The sequence below is a fragment of the Scardinius erythrophthalmus genome, assembly GCF_964197995.2.
Source record: "Scardinius erythrophthalmus genome assembly, chromosome: 9".
Lineage (NCBI taxonomy): Eukaryota > Metazoa > Chordata > Actinopteri > Cypriniformes > Leuciscidae > Scardinius > Scardinius erythrophthalmus.
Window position 1 is genome coordinate 8824005 of NC_138229.1, and position 20904 is coordinate 8844908.

The 20904-nt window shown below is 37.1% G+C and overlaps 1 protein-coding gene across 1 annotated transcript; it reads right to left on the reverse strand.

Moving 5' to 3' along the window:
• Positions 1-2943: 2943 nt before the first annotated feature.
• On the reverse strand, positions 2944-20658 carry wdr47a (WD repeat domain 47a). The gene is made up of 15 exons (XM_081373340.1): positions 20470-20658; positions 18770-18936; positions 18060-18143; positions 17728-17812; positions 15976-16766; positions 15548-15665; positions 12903-13084; positions 9954-10196; positions 9662-9725; positions 8495-8652; positions 7557-7726; positions 7307-7477; positions 7094-7225; positions 5330-5548; positions 2944-4275 (listed from the first exon to the last, which is right to left on the reverse strand). Exons 2-15 carry the CDS (start codon positions 18925-18927, stop codon positions 4133-4135), a joined length of 2718 nt encoding a protein of 905 aa, XP_081229466.1. The 5' UTR covers positions 18928-18936; positions 20470-20658; the 3' UTR covers positions 2944-4132.
• Positions 20659-20904: the final 246 nt, after the last annotated feature.

Consider the following 20904-nt stretch of genomic DNA (forward strand, 5'->3'; position numbering starts at 1 on the left):
ATTTCTCGCGGCAGATGCCATGGTTTTTCTCGCTGTTTTTGCTGTTTGCTCGGTAAAAACTACACTGTTCTCAGTGGCGTGCGGTGGTGTTTTTTGTTGTAGTTGTTGTATTATTATTATACATTTTTATGGATCAGCTGCCAGAGTTAGTGCCAAGAGTCACAATCGTTTGTCGCCTTTTATTTTATTTGCAAGGGAGGTAGAGACCCTTTAGAGAAAAAAAATGGATGAAAAAATGATCGATATTACAAAAAAATCAATGCAAGTATTACAAAATATGACACTGAAAGCCTAAAAGTCACTATGTATAAAGTAATTGTCCAACATCGACACCCGCTGGTAAAGTTAAAAAGAACAGCTGAACATCAGTTGACAAAAAAAAAAAAAAATGTTTGTATTGTTACTGCCTTTTGTTATTATTTTGGAATAAATGTAAAAATACGTAAAAACACTAACTTGATGACATTTATTGGTTATGATAAACAGAACATTACACAGTGTAAAAATACAAAATATAATTGTATTTGGCCTTTTTAGTGTATTGTTTATTTAAGGGAAATGTGACAACATATACACATACACGAAGCCGGAGGGCTTAGAAAGTGCAAGACAGACTCATATTGAAGTAGGCCCAGAGCCCGTCTATTAGACATTCTCTGGTAGGCCTAATAACTTACAAAGTACCAGGAAATCCCTAATATGGACAAAAGCATCTAGCTATCACTGTATCTGAATAAAAGGCAGAAACCTTTGGAAACATGAAGGCATTAAACACACGATTGCGACCATATGGTTTATTTGTACTTTTTTTCAATCATCTCCAGGTCATTTTATGGTAAATTACAAAGTGTTTGTAGTACATTAACAAATCATTTATTGGTTATTGTCCAACAGTGTATCTGATTTCTAAGCCAATTAGAAGAAAGACATAAGAGAAAAAAAAAAGTTTCTATATTCTTATAAACAGTATAACATTTTTGTCCCACTCACTTCTGAAATGTTGGCTATGCACCATAGTAGGCTATACACGTGCACATTGATACAGCTAAGCACTCCTTATGTGTTCTTTATGGGAAAATGCTGTTTAGCTTATTGGGTTCATTCTGATCGCATCTGCTTGCTGGTATGTAATATGCATCATCAAATCTTTCATTTAAAAATAAAACTCTGTCGTTTACAGCAGAAAAACGGCGATAAACGATTGTGACTCCTGATACGAACTCTGGCAGCTGATAGGCTACATAGAAATGTATAATAATAATTAAAAAAAACATAATAACACACCTGTGGGAACTTTGCATTATTAAAACAAAATCGATCGCCACTATGAACAGTGTAGTTTTAAACAGCTCCAAAAACGGCGAGAAAAAACCGTGGCATCTGTCACGAAATCTGACAGCTGCCAGGAGAAACGTTTGGCAGTGGCGCTATGACCTGCCACTGCCAGGGAGAGCGCCAGGCCCTGCAGGAGAACTGTTTTCATCAAATTCACGTTTTAATAGGGTAATCGTCTAGTCAGTCTGTTTAATAGCTTGCATCCATAAAAGTCTGCGTTTAGCTTCAAAGGGCGTCTTTGATGACGGTATTCTATAAAAAATGAAGACCATCTTTTTTGCATTCCGATTCCGACATCCAGAATCATTTCGTCCGTCTTCTTCCTCCACTTGTTACCAGGGAGACCTAGGATTGTGACAATTTTGACCTTTCTGTCTATAGCTTGAAGTACTTTGAAGTCAGTGTGTTCAAAATGTGATCCAAACTAGTTACAAGTGACTGCTATTAAATGACATAGCTATTATCTTTGCAACACAAACAGAAAATGCATGGTTTAGTTTGTGAAATGTTACAATTCACCCCATAGTCAGGGTTAGTTGTAACATACCCTGGGGTGAGATGTAACATTATGATATCCACCGGGATGATATGTAACATAATGAAATAAGGATTTTGACAAAAAATATTTTGAAAGGTTTTTATTCAACACTGACTTTTCAGTATAACTGATGTGTGCATCACTCTTAGTCTCAGTGTGTTTGTCACTCTCAATCATAGTAATTGACCATTATAAATTGAACTTGAACACAAACATTGCTTGTTTGTAAGCATGTTTGTTACTGCCAGTGTTAGTAATGGCCATAATAAAATTTAACACTTGAACATTGTGTGTGTGTGTGTGTGTGTGTGTGTGTGCGCGTGCGTGACTCTGTTGTTTCTCTGTCATAGTAATTGACCATAATAAAATGAACTTGAACATTCTATTTGTGTAAGCATGGTTGTTACTGTAAGTCTATAGTATTGGCCATAATAAAATTTTGTTTCATTGTTGTTACAACTAACCCAGAGTCATGTAGCCATGAACTAGCTCACCTTACAGCTAACAGGGAATATATATGCACTAACAACTTGCATGGAAAATATCTACACAGACACACAATAACCATAATAAAAGTTTGAGGAGTTTAACTACAAAGCAGAAATTCCCATAACAAAAACAAAAAAAGTAAAAAAAGTAACTTTCTTATCTCAAAATTGTTTTTTCCACTCTAACATGTGCTGTGTCTGCCACAGGGCTCTACTTTATCACATGTGGAATAAGAACTAAACTGAGGATGTGCGAAGTGAATCAGGTGATTTGTAACTAGTTCCTGATTGGACAGATTGGAATTGTTACAACTGACCCGTGTTACAACCATCCCCGGTCTCCCCTACCACTGTTTTTCTTCCATCACTTTACGTCACTGCATTACTTTGTAACTGCATTCTCTCATTATGACTTCTGCTCCCAAATGGTCAGTTGACCAATGATGGTTCTAAAATGAATAATCTCAGTGGTGTGACAAAACAATCTAATATTTTCACTGTTAAAGTGAATCGATCAAGATCAAGAAGCTGAAAAAGTGTTCGACCCACTAGTGCTTAATGCAAATGAACAGAGCCATAGTTGAGAATAGGGTTATTTATTCAGACACAACAGCAGCAGACTTGTCCCATGAGCCTTTATGTAGTCACTGATGTCCAAATATCATTTAAGAAAGGAACACAGGAACAACACAATATTTCACTACATGACTTCAAGTGAGGGCTGCTTATTAGCATAAACGTGTCAAAATGTTAGTTTGGCTTCGATTTAAAATGAATAACATTAATAACAAAAATCTAATAAGATTAAATAATAAAATCTATATCATTAGAAAATATACAACATAAACAACCCAAAGAAAAAAAGTGCAAGATCATAGTATCAAACTATTTCACTTGTTAATTGAAGTTTAACAAGCCTATGTGCCAATGCCAATGTTTCTTTCAGCACTACATATAGACTGAAGTTTAGATTCCCTTCATAAATCTACATTTAAAAACTCAATACTTTGATCCATGCCATCAATTCAGAGGCACTCAAAAGGGCTGCAAACTCGTTCAAGCAAAAACAGTGAAATTCAAACATTAACCACTTTAAATGACGGACTTACTTGACAGCATTTACAAAGGCAGTTTACATTGACTTGGTTTTGATATTTGCACGAGCAGCTGAATTTCGATACAGTATTTGCAGCAGGCCATAAAAATATCCATATTTCAGCCAAGCATTGGACTGCATGTACATCTCACTCGAACATGTTCCACTCTTACAGTTTTCACTCAGCAGTTTGCAATGATACATCAGAAATGACTTAAATAAAGAAAACTGCATATATTTCCAGAGGCTAGATTCAAACAGGCAAGTACAGACGCACTGTGATTGTGGAAAGCGGACACTATATGCTATAAAATCTCAGGAAGGCCACAGAATAGATCACATGACACGTTTTTCCAATTATGTGTGGTGTGGTTCAGTGTTTGATAAAGGTTACTGAATGGAAGCGCATATGTAGCCAAGCACACACTACAGCAAAGCATCACATCCCAATACGGCTCAGGATCATGAGACACACAGACACATGGCACCGGCAGTCAAACAGTTACTATGTACATAAAAAGGGTTTGCATTTATCTCAGCCATACACTGTGAATCAGAACTCAAGGTCCAGAAACAAAATAAATACACAATCATACCAATAAAACAGAAGGGACAGCACAGCGCCACACATATGTAAATGCATGTGTTGTTTCCCTCTTGTGGCCAGAGCTGGCTCTACGTGGCCTGTGTCCAGAGTGTGACAGTGCGGTCAGCGGAGGAGGACAAGAAGGAGAGGTGGTGTGTGTGCCACCTGCACTGGATAACCTTATCCGCATGCTCTCCCGCTACAGTCAACGGCAGCGGCTTCGTCAGGTCACCTGTGCACACATACAGTACAATGATCAAAAACTCACTTCATTGCTTTAAACGTTTCAGAAACGTTAAAATACATATTTACACTGCATCATCCGGAGTGTAGCTGACACTTCCACAACCTATAAAACAGGTTCCCAACACCTTTTGACCATTGAACTTATTTTATATTTTACAGATAAAAAAATATATATAAATAAATAAATTATACATATATATATATATATATTTGATTGAGATTAAACTCACAAAGAGCAAACTGATTACTGTAAATATTGTACAGAACAGCATAACTAGAAAAATATATATTCACTATTATAATATTTTTCCTTTTTTTTTTTCTTTGACTGTGGAAACCTTAAATTGATAGTTAATAATTTGATAATTAATTTTGTGTGTGTGTGTGTGTGTGTGTGTGTTAACCATTTGGCACACACAGAATAAGTGTGTGGGGGGGGGGGGATACAGTATTAATAGTAAATACTTTTATTGTTTTTTCCATTTAAATTATTTTCCATTATTCACTCTTAACACTCTCTCAACTCCATGTAATCTGGATTTAAATACACTGATCATTTAAATAATTCAAATTCATTTCTATACTTTAGATAACTGGCCTGCAGTCTATGGATGTGTAAAATGTAGAAAAATAAATAAAAATGTAATAAATGAATATAAAATTAAGTTTAATGCAGGGTTATTATAGTTAACTAATAAATCTAAAACCATAAAAAATGTGTTACTTGAAATAAAATAAAACATTATTTTATATAAAATATAAACTTTTTATTTGAAATGTCTCATTTTCATTTCATTTAACTTGATGTACTAAAATAAAATTAAAATAAAATAAACTAAATCTATACAGACATAAAAAAAACACAACAAAAGTACTAAAACTGGTAAATAAAATTAAAATATAAATATAAATATATACTGTATATAAAATTAGAAAACTGATTCAAAATATTAATAACAGTATGTCAATGATACTAAAATAACACTGGTTTGATATATTCAGTTCAATGACACTGAACTGAGGGGCATCTGCGATCTCACCTTGTAGGTCAGTGACGATGACCTTGGTGTCGTAGGATCCAGTGAGCAGGTAATGTGCCCCGGGGGAGAAGCGCACCGATCGGACATCGCTGGAGTGAGGTTGGTACGTCTGAACCATGCGCCCGCCTCTGATGTCATACAGCATACAGGAACTGTCCTCCTGCCCTGTTGCCAGCAGACGCCCGCTCGGGTCCACCGCCACCGACGCCACAGGACTGCCTGAGACACACACACACCAGATATACACCACATCAACAATCACAAACTTAACATTACAATTCAACAACACTGACCAAAACTAATTACCTAGAGTGTAAATGTGGAGACAAGATTTATATTCATTTTATTTAGTCAAAAACTTCTCACAATATTTCTGAGTGGGGCATAAAGAGGCAATATAATGTCATACACTGTTGTAATTATTGCTTTAATTGTCCAACACACAATTTTGAAACAGGGTTTTTATAGAGGGTTTATTATAGTTAACTAAAACTAACTTTATTACTCAAAATAAAATAAACTTTAACTGTAATAACATTTTATTTCAGCTGGTGGCTGAGGCAACTTTGTCATTTTCATTTAATTTAACCTCATGTACTACAATAACCAAACCAGAAATAAAAAGTAATAAAAACTATAGAAACATATTTTAGAAAATAAAAAATATATATATATATAAAAAAAAATAAAAAATTACCAACACTTATATAAATAAAAACTGATTCAAAATATTAATAAAAACTATATAATCTCAATGATGCTAAAATAGCACTGGTCTGAAAGTGACTTAAATCTTGTAACATAATATCCAAAATTGCAAAGCACATTAGTATGTGATATGGCATGATGTTCCCAGTGAATCAGGTCAGATATACAGTTTCAGTGCTGGAAAAAACAGGTCAAGTGTTTTGTTTTTTATGTGATACTGTAGCTGTTTTGTTACCATTTCTAAATAGCTTGACCAAAATGGTCTACCAAGAAGATTTCAGCACCACCAGCATCTAATGAACCATCTAGACCAGTTTGAAGTAGCTAATGACCAGCGTAGACCAGCTAGAAACCATGTAAAACCAAAGACCATCAGAAACTGCTACTGGGTCATTTCGTGTCAAATCAACAACATTTTGGAAACTTCCCTGGCCTAAATTTGTTAAAAAAATTCTGAAGAAGGACAACATAGTGATGAAAACCAAAATATTATCTCTTTTCCCTCCATTGACAGAATTTCCCGGCTTTCTTTGTTTTCACTGTTATAAGGTAGGGGGCGCTATTGTGTTCAAATTGTCGAATTTTACTCTAACTTTGGGGGGGAAAAAACAAAAGTAATTTTTCCCAGTTTTGAACAGTCAACATTGGCATATAATGCAACAATGATTGCTTAAGTCAACAGATTTAACTTATAGGCCAACCAATATCTGTGTAAAAATAAAATAATGATTCTGCCATCTTTATCTTTATCTGAAGTAATTTTTACCCCCCTGTAATTTGGCAGATACAGATCTCAAGTGAAAATTGGCATTTTCACCCCCTCTACAAAAATATATTAGATTATTTAGTAAATATCAATCCATGATATTTAATATTTTGGCTTTCTTTTTCATTTATGTATGTCTTTCACCAGAAAAGATTTTTTTAGCCGGGGACCTCTGGTTGAGTTGACATGGAATGACATTTTAATTATGTGCATTTTTCAGCAGGCAAGGTGCTAAAAGAGTAAAATCTTAGGTAAAGAGTAAAGAAGGGAGTGAAGGAGGTGAAGCCCACCTGAGCCTTGGAAGGAAGTCCCCACCACTCTCACACAGCTGGGAACACGCAGGTCCCAAAAACGTACGGTCTTATCCTGAGAGCCAGACGCGATCATCCAGCCCCCCCATGTGTACAGAGACAGAATATGACCTGAGGAGAGAAAACACACACATCACATAAGACGGAAAATATTTATGAGGATCTGCGTGTATTTATAATATAAGGTTGTACCTGTGTGTCCGCTCAGTGCATGCAGTCCCTGTCCTCTCTGGCAGTCGGTGGTGTAGATGTTACAGTCTCCAGCTCCAGCACTGATTAAAATGGCCCCTCCGCTCTCAGGACCCTCCATAAACGCCAGATCTCTGATAGTCCCATCATGCATACTGAACTCCAGATCAGGACCTAAATTTAAATATATAAAGTACAAGTCATTCAACCAAACTACATTATGAATGTTGGTTTGCAATCTTTCTCCCCTCACCTGTAGCATTGCAGGTTTCAGGGTTGAAGGGCAGCACTTTGACGTATTTGTCGTTGGAGCCGGTGGCCAGTAACTGTCCACAGGGGCTCCAGGCCACACAATATATGGAGCCTTTGTGATGCTTGTTCCTCTTGAAGCGGATTGCAGGAGGTTTATTCGTGCCCGAGCCACTGAGAGAAACAACAATACAACTATATAAAGGTTCTAGTTCCCTACAAATTAACTGTCACACTTTGTTGATTCAGCCAGAACAAGTTACATTTGTATGAAAAATTACAAGGACAATTTTTTTTCTTTGGAATAACATGCACTGATGAATCGTTCACAATAAGACTGGGATAGGGTGATCGATATTGACAAAAAATGTCTCCATTTTCAGGGGTTTTGTTGATGAGATGATATTATTAAGTTAGATTAATAAGACACTTTAGGCTGTTACCAATCAAATGAAATAAGTATCAACAAAATCCATGTTTGCACTGCAGAATTGGCATAGAAGCTGCATCTAAAGCGGCATTAAATGTATTACACTGCAATTATGATTGCATTAATAATGCATTAATGTTTAAAAAATATATATTTTAAGTATTCAACTGATACTTTCCAAGCAATACTTTACACATGAAACTAAAACAGCCAGTAGGTGGCGGCAAGTAACTGTGAGTCACTGAGTCATTCATTCAAACAGCTTATTAATTCAGGGACAAAGCAAGTGGCTGTCTTTATTAATGGATCATTGAATCGTTCAATCATTTGGCAAAAACAGCACTCTTGCTCGTTTCTCAGACACTTCATAGTGTTTTTCATTTTCTAGTTTTTTAAATTAAAGTTGGGTGGCTGAAATGAGGATTTCAGGCCCTTGCTTGTATCCCATCATCTATAATGTATCTGATTCAGATCTTTTAAGCAGGTTTTAATTCAGTGTGTGGGCGGCTGACCTCGTGTCCAGTGTGTCGGGGTAGGCACACACGCGCAGAGTTTTAGAGTTGGACCCGACCGCATATAATGTTCCTGTGGGGTGGAAGGCCACGGCGCGGACCGCCTGCGTATCCTCCAGGGTGTTGACCATCACAAACTTGGCTTTAGGCGTCTCTTTCTGGAACATGCGCATATAAACACACATTTTGCATGTGAGAAGATTTATTTGAAGATTATGTTCATTTAATCTCAAATAATCCCTGAACATTCCCTAATCTGTTTTTGATCTGAGAAGTTTTAGAGCTGTAATTAAACCAACACTAAAGCCTTCAGTGGGAGAATGTTTTATTCAGTGAATATTAACCCTGTAAAGCCTGACATTAGAAACAAAAAAACTAATTTGTTTGGCATATTTGTTTTTTGTTGAGTATCTAATTAGACTTTTGAGCTCATACTCAAAGAGGGAAACAAATTTAATTCAAAATATGCAATTTGGGGCAGCTGTTATTTATATGGCCAAAAATATGTATGAAATTCTGATAGCTTGTAAATAATGAGCTCTTTATAACAGTGTAGCAAATTACTTTACACAAAATGCCTATAAATATCAGTTGCCACTCCACAACTCCCAATAATAGGTTCTAGTAAGATGATATTTATATGATTAGTTTTATGATCAATTAGTTTTCGTTTTAATTGTTTTGGGGCAAAACATATAATGCGTTCTAAAATGCTCAATTCTAAAATGCTCAATTCTAAAATGTTTTTACGCGTTCTATAATGGATAAAAACATACAAAACAATGATGATTGAAAGATAACAAATAAAAGTTCCTTAAAACCCATGCCATATTTGATGCTCTCATTTTAACATGATTGTACTAAAGAGTTGCATCAGTTGCATTATTAATATTTACATAATTATTTATATAATATTTACTTTATAAAAATCATTTTTCACAGCAAACGTGGACCACAACCTGAAAGGGGACATTTTTAGAATTACATTAAAAAGCCTTTTACTTGATATAAAGTAAGAGCTATCAATCAGACAAGAGAAGGCATGTAAACAGGTTTTTCAACAATGTTTTGATCATGTTGATATTTTTGAAGTAGGTTATAAATTTGTAAATATGACACAGTAGGCTTTATATGGTTAACTATGTTGAGCTGTAGGGGACGCTGTACCTCTGGGCCTTTAGAGCGGGTCAAACTGCTGTCATTCAGTCCAGTTTTGTCTTCAGTTTGGGCACTGCAGATGAAAACAAAACCTTTTTAGAACCCTAAACATTGGTAAATCACTAAAAACATTACCAAGCAAATTTCACGAGTTTGCTATGACAAAAAGCTAATATTTTTCTCGAAAAACAATCTTATGTTCCGGATTCACTAGGATCATTTATTTTTGAAACTCTTTGAATTATTTTGATGAATCTATTAAGTGTGACTTGAAAGAGTTAAAGAACTGGTGTCTTCTCACCTCTGGGGCAGTACAGGAGACTGGCTGGGCGGAGGGACGGCTGCTTGACCTGCTGACCTCTGAGGAGTGCTGGTGACCACATCGCTGGCTCCTCCAACCCCTTCCTGTGTCTGTGGCGTGGCTGAGGCATCTATCGCCTCGCTGTTGTTGTTACTGCCTCCATTACACTGCTGAGACAGAGCCTGCACCTCTTCTCCCAAATCATCCATTCCCACATTCAGCTCCTCCAGTCTTTGAATAGACCTGCACACATACATACAAAAACATGAAGCTTTAGAGCCAACTTGGTGCCCACAGACTGTTCACTGACCATGCAAATGCACAAAAAAAGAGCTTTCTCAAAATCACAAGATCCTGACAAAATACAATTTGGCTTTATGGAGTGTGTAAGTCAGTAACTAACAAAATAATTTTTTCAGTTGAATTTTAAAATGAACTTTATATCATTATTAGCTAGTAAACTGAGACCATTTGCGATGCATAAATGTGTCTTACAAGCCATGAAACCGTATTTTGCACTATTTTTACATGCTCTGAACCCTGGTTGCAAGTGGACCCAGGGTTTCATCTGAGACATTAACAATTACACTGTAGAGATATATGTAAACTGTACGTGATTATGACCACTGGTCATTTTACATGTCGCTCATACAGTTGCTTCCTGTCAAAGTGACCAGAATGAACTAATACTAATAGTTAAATGCCTGGCTAAATGGGACAAACTTTGAGCTTGCTCAAAAGATTTTATTTTTAAGTTCACATTACTGATGATCACAGTTGCTTTTTTAATAACACACACATCAAAGTGCATATAGCTTATGAAATGTATTAGTGTTTTCTTTGGGGATTTCTCCACCCACTTCAAGTTCCACCATCTGCAGAAGCCTGAGGTTCATCTCATTAGCCTTTCATTTGATATTCATCTTAATCTCTGCCAAACACAAACCACGATTAACACAGTTGGTCATTTCCCTGTGGTCAAGGGGGGTTTCCCCCTCAAAATCCCCTGAAGCAGATGGCATGAGGCCAGTGTGACCAGAATAGGTTTTTATTCGTCCTAATATAGCTATAATATACTTATAGTATAGTTATAGCTAGTATACTTATAGCTATACTTGTATTATATATATTCCAATTAACATCCTAAATTTCTTTAATAACTCACGACCAGTACGGCTTCTGTAGACAGAACAATGAATGTTTCTTGTGCCCTGCCCTCCCCTCTGACACACTGCATTATTTATGGTTGTGGCCTTTAATGATGACATCAGCAGTGGAACGGTACGGCATGGTTCTAAAACCTCCCTTTGTTATGTTTCTGTGTTACAATTGTGCCGTAACCACAGCAACAGAACTAGAGAGGTATCAAAGCCAAACAAGAGAACAGGGTTCTAAAATGACGTCAGTGTTTGTCAGATCCCTCTCTGATTGCATCGTTACATTTAACTAGTTTTCCTGTAGGGTTTCTTGAGGGGTCTGTAATTTGAGTGACTCTTGCAACATCAGTAAATAATTAATACAGTTCCTAAAAAATCCTTCAACATATTTATAGACTCTGAGAGAGAATTACTGACACATTTGGAGTCTGTTTTGTAAAATGGGAGTGATTTATTAAAATCTATTTTAAAAAAATAATCTAAAATCATTGTGTTTAGTCTATCACCTCTTCTTAATCTTTATGAATCCCTCATCTCTTGATGGGGGGGGGGGGTAGAATTCAAAATATAACTTGAAGGGATAGTTCACCCAAAAATGAAAATTCTTTCATAATTTACTCACCCTCATGTCATTCCAAACCCATAAGACTTTCATTCATCTTTGAAACACAAATGAAGATCTTTTTAATGAAATCTGAGAGATTTCTGTGCCTCCATTGAAAGTATATTCACCAAAAAATCTGACACTTCAAACCGTTTATAAATAGATCGTAAAATAAAGCCATATTAATCACGCAGTTCAATCCAAGGCTTCTGAAGAGACGATCGCTTTATAGCTTGCGGCCTTTTTTCACATATAAACATTGATCAGCGAACATACATAGAGCACATCAAACATGGTAAATGGAAACTCAACCATACTTGTTTGATGTGCAACAACAACTAGACTTGAAAAGTTGGATTAAACTGCTCAATTCCTATGGATTTCTTTTACAATCTCTTTATGAACATTTTGGGTGAAAAAACTTTCAGTTTTCATTAAAATATTTTCATTTGTGTTCCAAAGATGTTTGGAACGACATGAAGGTGAGTAATTAATGACAGAATTAAACATTTTTGGGAGAACTAGAAAAGATTTTGGGAAAAAAAGAAGAAGAAAAAAAACAAGCTTCAATGTCACAATTTCAATGAAGCAAAAGAAGTAAACCAAATATAAAATTCAAATATTTTATATTTTTCATACAAATTGTTATGCTGACAATAAAATTATTGTATTATATTAAAGATATTGACTATTTCAGGTATTAGAAAAAAGAAAAAAAAAGGTTGGGTCATGGATGGCATTGCCTACTTGTCAGACTGGAGGAGCAGGGCCACCCATTAAATTTGCCCTGGGAACTATGAATACAAGCTACTACCCTGTCTGGTACTAAATAAAACACTATGTAAATGTGAGTTGAAGGCACACAAATGTAAAACAGGTCATGTGTGTGTATATGTGTTTGTATTCCTTAGAGAATTCTCCACCCACTTCGAGTTCTGTGGCTGCTCGCTGCACCATCTGTAAAACCCTGAGGTCATTCTCATCTACATCTCATTAGTCTTTCATTTGATATTGAACATGCCATGCCTTTTTCTCTGCATCCCACCCTCTTGCTTCTAGCAGCATCAGATTTCACCTTGCGTCTTTGTGTTTGTACACTTCAGCTGGTTTTCTGTACATCAGTGCAGCTCTCAACACAAACGCTGACCTTTGGATGTGATGTTAGCGGTGACGTGGAGCTTGGCTGACCTGGTAAGGAAGGCTTCTGTGAGGTTGTGCTTGGCGGTGGGCGGAGCCTCGTGCTGCTGGACTCCGCCCTCTCGCAGCATCTGCTGGTAGAGTTCCCGCTGCTGCTGCTTCTGTTCCAGATGTTGCTGGACACGCATACGCTGGCGGTAGTACTCCTGAAACTGCTCCGTGGAGTCCCACAACTACACAGAAACAGAGGGGACAAAGATGAGATGAGATGTAACAGAGAGAGAATCTTAAAGTCACCATGAAGTCAAAATGGACAATTCTTATTTTTAGCGCAATTTTCCAACGGACAAAATTGCTAATTTGTTAACTCATGATTTCTGTTCTGTCTGTGCGCACCAATCTTGCACTTCTATCTCCTCCTCAACCAGACCACCTAGAGACTTCGGGTTTTCAGCATTATGTTAAGGAAGGTCTAATCTCAGGAACGCACACAAAAAAAAAAAAAAAAAAAAAAAACATAAAAAGATTTACTATCTCTTAGTGTTGTGATCCCATGACGTCAGAAAATTGCACTAAAACACTCACTGAGTTTTTATTACTTGTTTTATGGAATATAACAGTGTTTATTATAAATGGTTTATTCGTGGACATCATTATTTTTGTTTAATTTACGCCCTATAGTAATCTTTAACCAAAATAACTTCTCCTCCCTCTCGCAGCGACATCTCTTCTCTGATGACATGTTTACTGACACAAGGGCAGGACAAACCTGTCACTCACATGACATCTCAGCAATAGCAAGGCAATTTTGTCTTTTGAGACAATTATGTCTCACCCTAAATTTTTTCTTGTTCATGAAGCCCATTCACTCGGATATACAGTACATCACAATTGATACTTTGCAGTCACGTGATATCTGGCGGGCAACAAACGCGGTTAGTGCATCCAATCGCACAACAACTATCTGGCATGTCGTGTACACCTCAAAACACCAACTTTTGTGTATTAAAACTGGCAACGTCCTGGCAAGATCCTTGATTAGCTTACTGGTTTTCGTTGCTAGAGAATGACGTTCTTGCCCGCCAGCCAGTACAACTGACGTCACGTGCAAAGTATCAATAGAGAAGAAAAGACTATCACAATTTTCTATTTCTGAATTTAAAGCCTAATGCTGAAAAGTTACTCCCATTTCACCCTCAAAGCTTATGAGCAGACAGACACTTTCTGGTCTGGTGAACAGATTTAATACATCACAGCTCTACAGTGATTACTAGCACAGATTAAAAACCCAGACAGGAAATAAACTGTGTTTGTTGTCACAGAGCTCAGAGCCTCTGCAATCAGAGCTATCAATACATTGGCTGTTTCTCAATTCTAAGAACGCAAAGAACGGACTTGCGTTCTCCTGAAGACCGGTCTTGCCAGGCTACCTTAAAAGAACGAACTTGGAAGGACATGAGGAGATGTGCCGTGATCTTGTTTTAGATTTCCTTGTGCAGAGAACACAGTAGGTTAAAGTAAATGGCTGTCTTTCTGAATGTGTCCTCTCTCCTTTATTATTTACTTTGTATACAAATGATTGTAAAGAATTTTAAAAATAGACATATTATAAAATTTGCAGACAACTCTGTAATTGTTTAGTTTATTCAGTGAGGAGGACACAACACATGGACCTGAGTTTGATGATTTCTTTACCTGGTGTCAGGATGCTTAATGTTAAAGAACTTAATGTTCTTTAAACCAAAGAGATGATTATTGACTTTAGCTCTCGGAAGCAATCGATTCAGTATAACCAAACAGCTATAAATGGAATGGGTGTTGAGAGTGTTGAGCAGTAGAAGTATTTCGGCACTATTTTAGATAATAAATCTCCTAGCTGTTGCGGCACGGTGCAATGCGACAACGGTCGTGTGTAGACACGTTGTAACAGTCTCTTAACGATACTAAAACAACACTGTTCTAGCACGACATTCCAGTTAACTTTTTTATTTTCAGAACCCTTCGTACAACAGACTAATGCTGAACAATCTAGAACTCTTTTCATCACAACCTCTGACAGTCAACATTCTAGAACCCTTCACAAAAGAGAGATCTATAAAGGTCAACATTCTAGAACATTCTAGAATTTTTGCTCATACAGTCCCCTCACAAACTCATGCCTAGCCACTGTAGCTTGGAAACAGCCAATCCAAGCCCTCTGCTACTAACAGTGATACAGTACAGTGATAAATTGCAAGTGGTAACTGAGCTTGCCTGCACAGGGCTACAGGCTGTTTATGAGAGAGAAGAGAGTGCACACGCAAACTTCTACTGCTCACAGACAATTACAAGGCATGTTAATAACAACAGCTGGCGCTAATAAATCAGAAAGTCACTAAAGATTAACTTGAATTTGAATGCTAAATTAAAGTTTTACAACATTTACATCAATGCATTTAGCAGATTTTTTATCCAGAGAGACTTGAACAAAGCAATTCGTCAAGGAGCCAACAATATTTGTAAAATACAATGCCAGGTTTATTTGAAAACTAGATTAGGAAGCAAGCTAGAGAAGATGAGATTTTTTGTGTGTGGGAGTTATACTCACATAACTGAATTATTAAGCATGTTGCTTTTCCAATTATTAGTTAAGTAGCCAAGTATCGTTTTATCTAATTTTCAGGAGATATCAATGGATTTATTGACTGACAAAATACCTCATTCTTCTCTGCAGAACCAGGTGCTGGAGCATCTTGACCCGGGGCAGAGGCCGGGCGTGAGTTTTGAGGACCAGGTGAGCTCAACATTTTATCAGATGGAGTTTCAGTTCTGGAGCTGCAAGACCAGAGAGTCCACATTACTGTTTCAGACACACACCTTACACACCTTTGTAATGACTATGTTCTGGAAAGATTCTGCTTTCAAGTCATTCTTCTCTACCACACCCATCAAAGTTTCTCTGAATTGAAAAAGCCTTGAATATGCAACAAACATTGCCATTTTTTTTCACAGGGTGTTTTAAACAATAACAAAAAATTGGAATAATCAAGATTATATAATGCTTATGAAAGAAGTCTCTTATGTTCACCAAGGCTGCATTTATATACAGACATACAGATATACACGTGTATCAGATGATGTTTACCTCTCTGGTGACTCCTCAAAGATGCTGTGACATCCTGAATTCTCCATCATCACACTGCGGTTCAGGTGTTGAAAATTAGCAAACGAGTGTGACATGGGAGAGGTTTTCCCTCCGTCTGTTCCCGTACCTCTCTTCTCTTGGCCAGAGAGACCGTAGGACAGGCCGTCCAGTGCTGGGTTCAGAGAGCGGGTCATGTAGGTGTCTGCAGACTGCGGGCGCCGGAGAGGGGAAGCGGGATACGGGGAGAGCTTGCTGATGAGCGGGGTGAGGAGGTCGGCGTAAGTGGCCTTGGCAGGTTTAACAAGCCGATCCACGTGGATATTGAGCATCTTCTGCTCAAAGGCGCAAGAGAAGACGTTGGGCGACAGGTTCTGAAGCCAAGAAAGCAAGCTCAGGTCGAGATCATCGCAGCCGTTCCCGCACAGCATGTCTATTCCCAGAAGAACCTCACTCTCTGTGATCTCCTCTCCGGTGGCTTTGCTCTGGCAGAACTCCACGCAGCATTCGTACAGTACGCCTTTAATCAGAAGCTGGAATAGACGGTTGGCGCTTGCGCGGAACCCCGCCTCGCTCAGCTTTCGGTCAGCGGGAATAAACTCCGCCACCATGACACAGGCCTCCTCAAAACACTGCACGCGTGCCGTACTCGGATTCCAGTCCTTGAACTCGGCATGGTTGGTGAGGCGGGGCAGCGTCAAGAGAAGGCAAAGCTTGCTGTAGTCATCTTTAGTTGGACAAAACTCTTCCAGAGCATGCAGACACTTCACAGCCTCTTGCATGGTTAGCTCCAACTGAACATAGACAGATAGAATGAGAGAGAGAAGCTTAAGAAAGTTGGTCAGAGCCATTTGAAAACAAGCCCTAAGCAGTTTCTCACATGGTGTTACCATAGTTTTTTGGACATGAAAATCTCTCAAGATTTACATTCTAGTAAAATAAGCGGTTTCACTGTATTTTGATGGTCCCTTTAACACATTCTGTTGTCTAGAAGTAACATTGTACCTACATGTCTACTAACTCTCATTAGAGTATTAGTAGACTGGTAGGGTTAGGGTTAGAATAAGTTGACATGTAGTTGCAAAGTTACTTATAGTCAACAGAATGTTCAAAAGGGACCATCAAAATAAAGTGTTACCAAATAAGCTTAGCAGAAACAAAATAAAGTAAAATGACTTTACATACATGTTCCTTTATCTTCTATATAATATATTATATGATATATATTTATATTTTATATAATATAATATAATATAATATAATATAATATAATATAATATAATATAATATAATATAATATAATATAATATAGATTGGTATAGTTTAAGTTTTATTATAAAGATTATTATTATACATAAACTACAGTTCAAAACTTTAAGGTCGGTGAGGTTTTTAAATATTTTTGAAACTCTCATGCTCACCAAAACTGCATTTATTTTAATGAGAAATATCGTAAACACAGTAATATTGTAAAATATTATTACAATTTAAAATAACTGTCTTCTGTTTGAATATATTTTAAAATGTATTTTCTTCCTGTGATGGTAAAGCTGAATTTTCAGCATCATTACTCCAGTCTTCAGTGTCACATGATCCTTCAGAAATCATTCTAATATGCCAATTTGGTGCACAAAAAAACAAAAACAAAAACATTTATTCTTATTACCAATAATGAAAACAGTTGTGCTGCTTCATATTTTAGTGGAAACTGTGATACTTTTTTTTCAGAATCTTTGATGAATAGATGTTACTCACATGCTGTGGCTCATCCTCAGCAGACATGGCGTTGTTCACACACAAAGCTTCCAGAAACTTCTGTTTCAAAACAATGTAGCGGAACCTGAGAGGCCATGGAAAAATGCACATACAGTATATGTGAAGTTAAACCAGCAGTGTCTGATTTGATTAAAATGTTCATATACATAATTTACATTAAATGTAATATTCAGTGAACCCCTAATCAGAGTTCATGTACAAAATGATACAATTCTAAAGGGTAAAAGATGCCTTATTAATTTATTTTAAGCACAAGTGAGCTCCTATTATTTGGGTTGCAATTCTGGAAAGATTCTGAGCTGATCTCTCACCTTTTCCTGTCAAATTTATCCAGACACTCAAGAGGCTGAATAAACTGTAACACTTCATCCCACTGTCCATCCAGAATGAGCTGCCTGCAGGGGGAGAATGAATATTACCAGTTTCAAACTAAGAACATAAACAAGTTTAGACTATATTTAAAGGAAAATTTAAAATTTTTACCATCTGAATTGATGTTGTTTTACAATGTCTCAAATAGTGATAGTCTCTAGAGACAAACTACATGCAAATTCTTGCTGGTAAAACTCTGGAGTTGTCTTATCAGTCAGACTGTGGCCCTGTTTAGACCTGCTTTTAAGATGCGTATTGGTCGATCGGACCAAATCCATAAAGTTTTTGCTAATTTAATTGCGAATATATTCATGAATAACAAAACATGTAAGTATCATAAACGTTTGCTGGTCACAGAGCTTATTTTCTGCAATAATCCAAAAGCCAATGGAAAAATCCAAATGGGTTTATGTCGATGAAACCAGTGTGATGCTAACTTCTGGGTTGGCCTACAAAAATGTGTCCTCACTGCAGCACTCTAATAAAACAAATGCTTGATTTTCTAGCTTCAATGCAGAGTAAAACTGCTGTAAATTGGCAAAAATATAAGCATTATATTATTGGCTCATGTTAACGCCACATTAGGTGTCACATATATGCCAGTGGTCTTTTTGATTTGAATTCTGCCTGAGGTGTGTTTAGATCATACCTGAGGAAGAGCATGTCGTCTGAGTAGAGGCCATTGATGATCCCGCTCTCCTTCTCCAGGGCCAACATGCTAATGTGCAGCTTGCGTGAGTTTAGGAAGTCCAGCATCACCTTGATGATCTCCACTTCCTTTACATTTATGATCTCCTCAGCCGTCATGGTGGCAAGCTTTCACAGAAAGAATGAGAGAATGAACACTTCGTGTAGAATATGGTTTTATCCAAAAACAGTTATAGTTCACATTTGCTCAAGCGACCAGTGGTGCTCAGGCCTCGTGGGCTTAAACCAGGACCCACTACTAAGGGACGTGAAATTTTTTTTAAGGCAATCGTAATGTAACAGAAGTAGTACTGTAACTTTATTGTGACATACAATATTGTGACAACATCAGAGTTGTTGGGTGTGGTCTTGGTTCTATCCATCAGTTGTTGATTGGATGGAGGCAGATCTAAATGCAAGCTTGTGGTTAATTGTTAAAAAAAGGGGCGGAGTTTCAACGGGTTAAATGATTGGAGAAGATTTGATTAAATATTACAAGGTCCAAAAAACAACAACATTAAACACATGGATGAATCATTCATAATAAGATATAACATGCAAATGAACAGAAATTTGCAATAATTTAGATTGAAAAAAAAAAAACATCTGGCATGGATACTATTATTAATAATTAATTACTAAATTATTTATAATTATATTATATTTAGTTTTTTATTGTTGTAACATTAACAATAAAAAAATAAGTTTAAAGCATTTATTTTTATTATGTTAATTTTAACATTTATTAGACTATTGCATTATTAATATCAAAACTTATGTTAATATTATTTAATGGACCTGAGCTAACAACTAGTTGTATAACCTAATGTTAACAATGATTAATAAATACTGTAATAAATGTATTGCTTATTGTTAGTTAATGTCAGTCGTTGCATTAACTAACACTGACTAGCCTAATTGAAAAATATTGTAAAGTGTTACCAATAGCCTAATTATTTATTATTTCAGTGTATAAAGTCCTCTGATGTAGCAACTGTATAAAACACTGTATTGCTCGAAGACTGCAAGTGAAAAAGTGACAACAACCTTCTAATTAAAATACCAAACATGTTGTGACAAAGAAGAGACAGAAATTGCAGATGTAAACACACAAGCATGGGAGGTGACAGTGACATTCCACCCAAAACAAAACAAAACAGCCTGTTCCTCAAAACTATTCTCTTCACAGCAGATGTTTTCACATCCAAACCTGTTATAAATCACACATAAGAAACATGAGGAACACGTGAAGAAGAAAAATACAGTTCTGCAACAAGCACAATGGTAGTAGCTCACGAATTGGTCTTTTTTGGGGAACTTTAAACCCTTTAGTTTGAACCACTAAGCCACACCACCGGGCCCCAACCTTGCACTCTGGGAAACGCAGATTTGCTTTCTCATGCTTTCCCACCGCTGGATCAGGACGAGATCATTGCAATGTATTTATCTGACCGCTTACATTAATTATATCTTAGATAAGCCACATTACATCCTATGAAGCACCAGTGAGAGGGGACATCCACCCATATCTACATTATTCTGAAGCTGCGGGGGGAGAGTGTTTCATCCAGGCGGAGCAGGAGCAGGAGCAGCAGCCTCTCCGGCCTCGCCTATCCTCAAAACAACAGCGATAAGCGTCGCGAAGAGCGATTTAAATCTCACCTGATGAACTCTACATATACGCGAAGTGCAGAAATCCTCTGTGGGTCCACCGAGGGTGTGTCGACACGCGCTGTCTGGTGTTTTTTTCCTCCGTGTTTCGGGGAGAGAGGATCTTGTTGTCTCTGGCGCTCGCTGGTTGTCAAGCACAAGCTTCCTCTGCGCGCTCCACCAATCCGCGCTCACGCACACAAACCCCCGCAAAACCCGCCCCGGCCTGCGTGTTATTCAACAAACTGAGGCTTAATGCGGATTTGTGATTAGCAGCATTATATACGCATTATACTATGTGTGTAAACCTATACTAAGCCGAGAAAGTAGCGGTTTTTAGAGACTGTTTGGGCTTTGTATGATGTCAGGATTATTTTGTTCTTTTAATGAATTGTAAATTATTACGAACAATTCTCTGAAATAACACGCAAAAAAATAAAAAAGTAA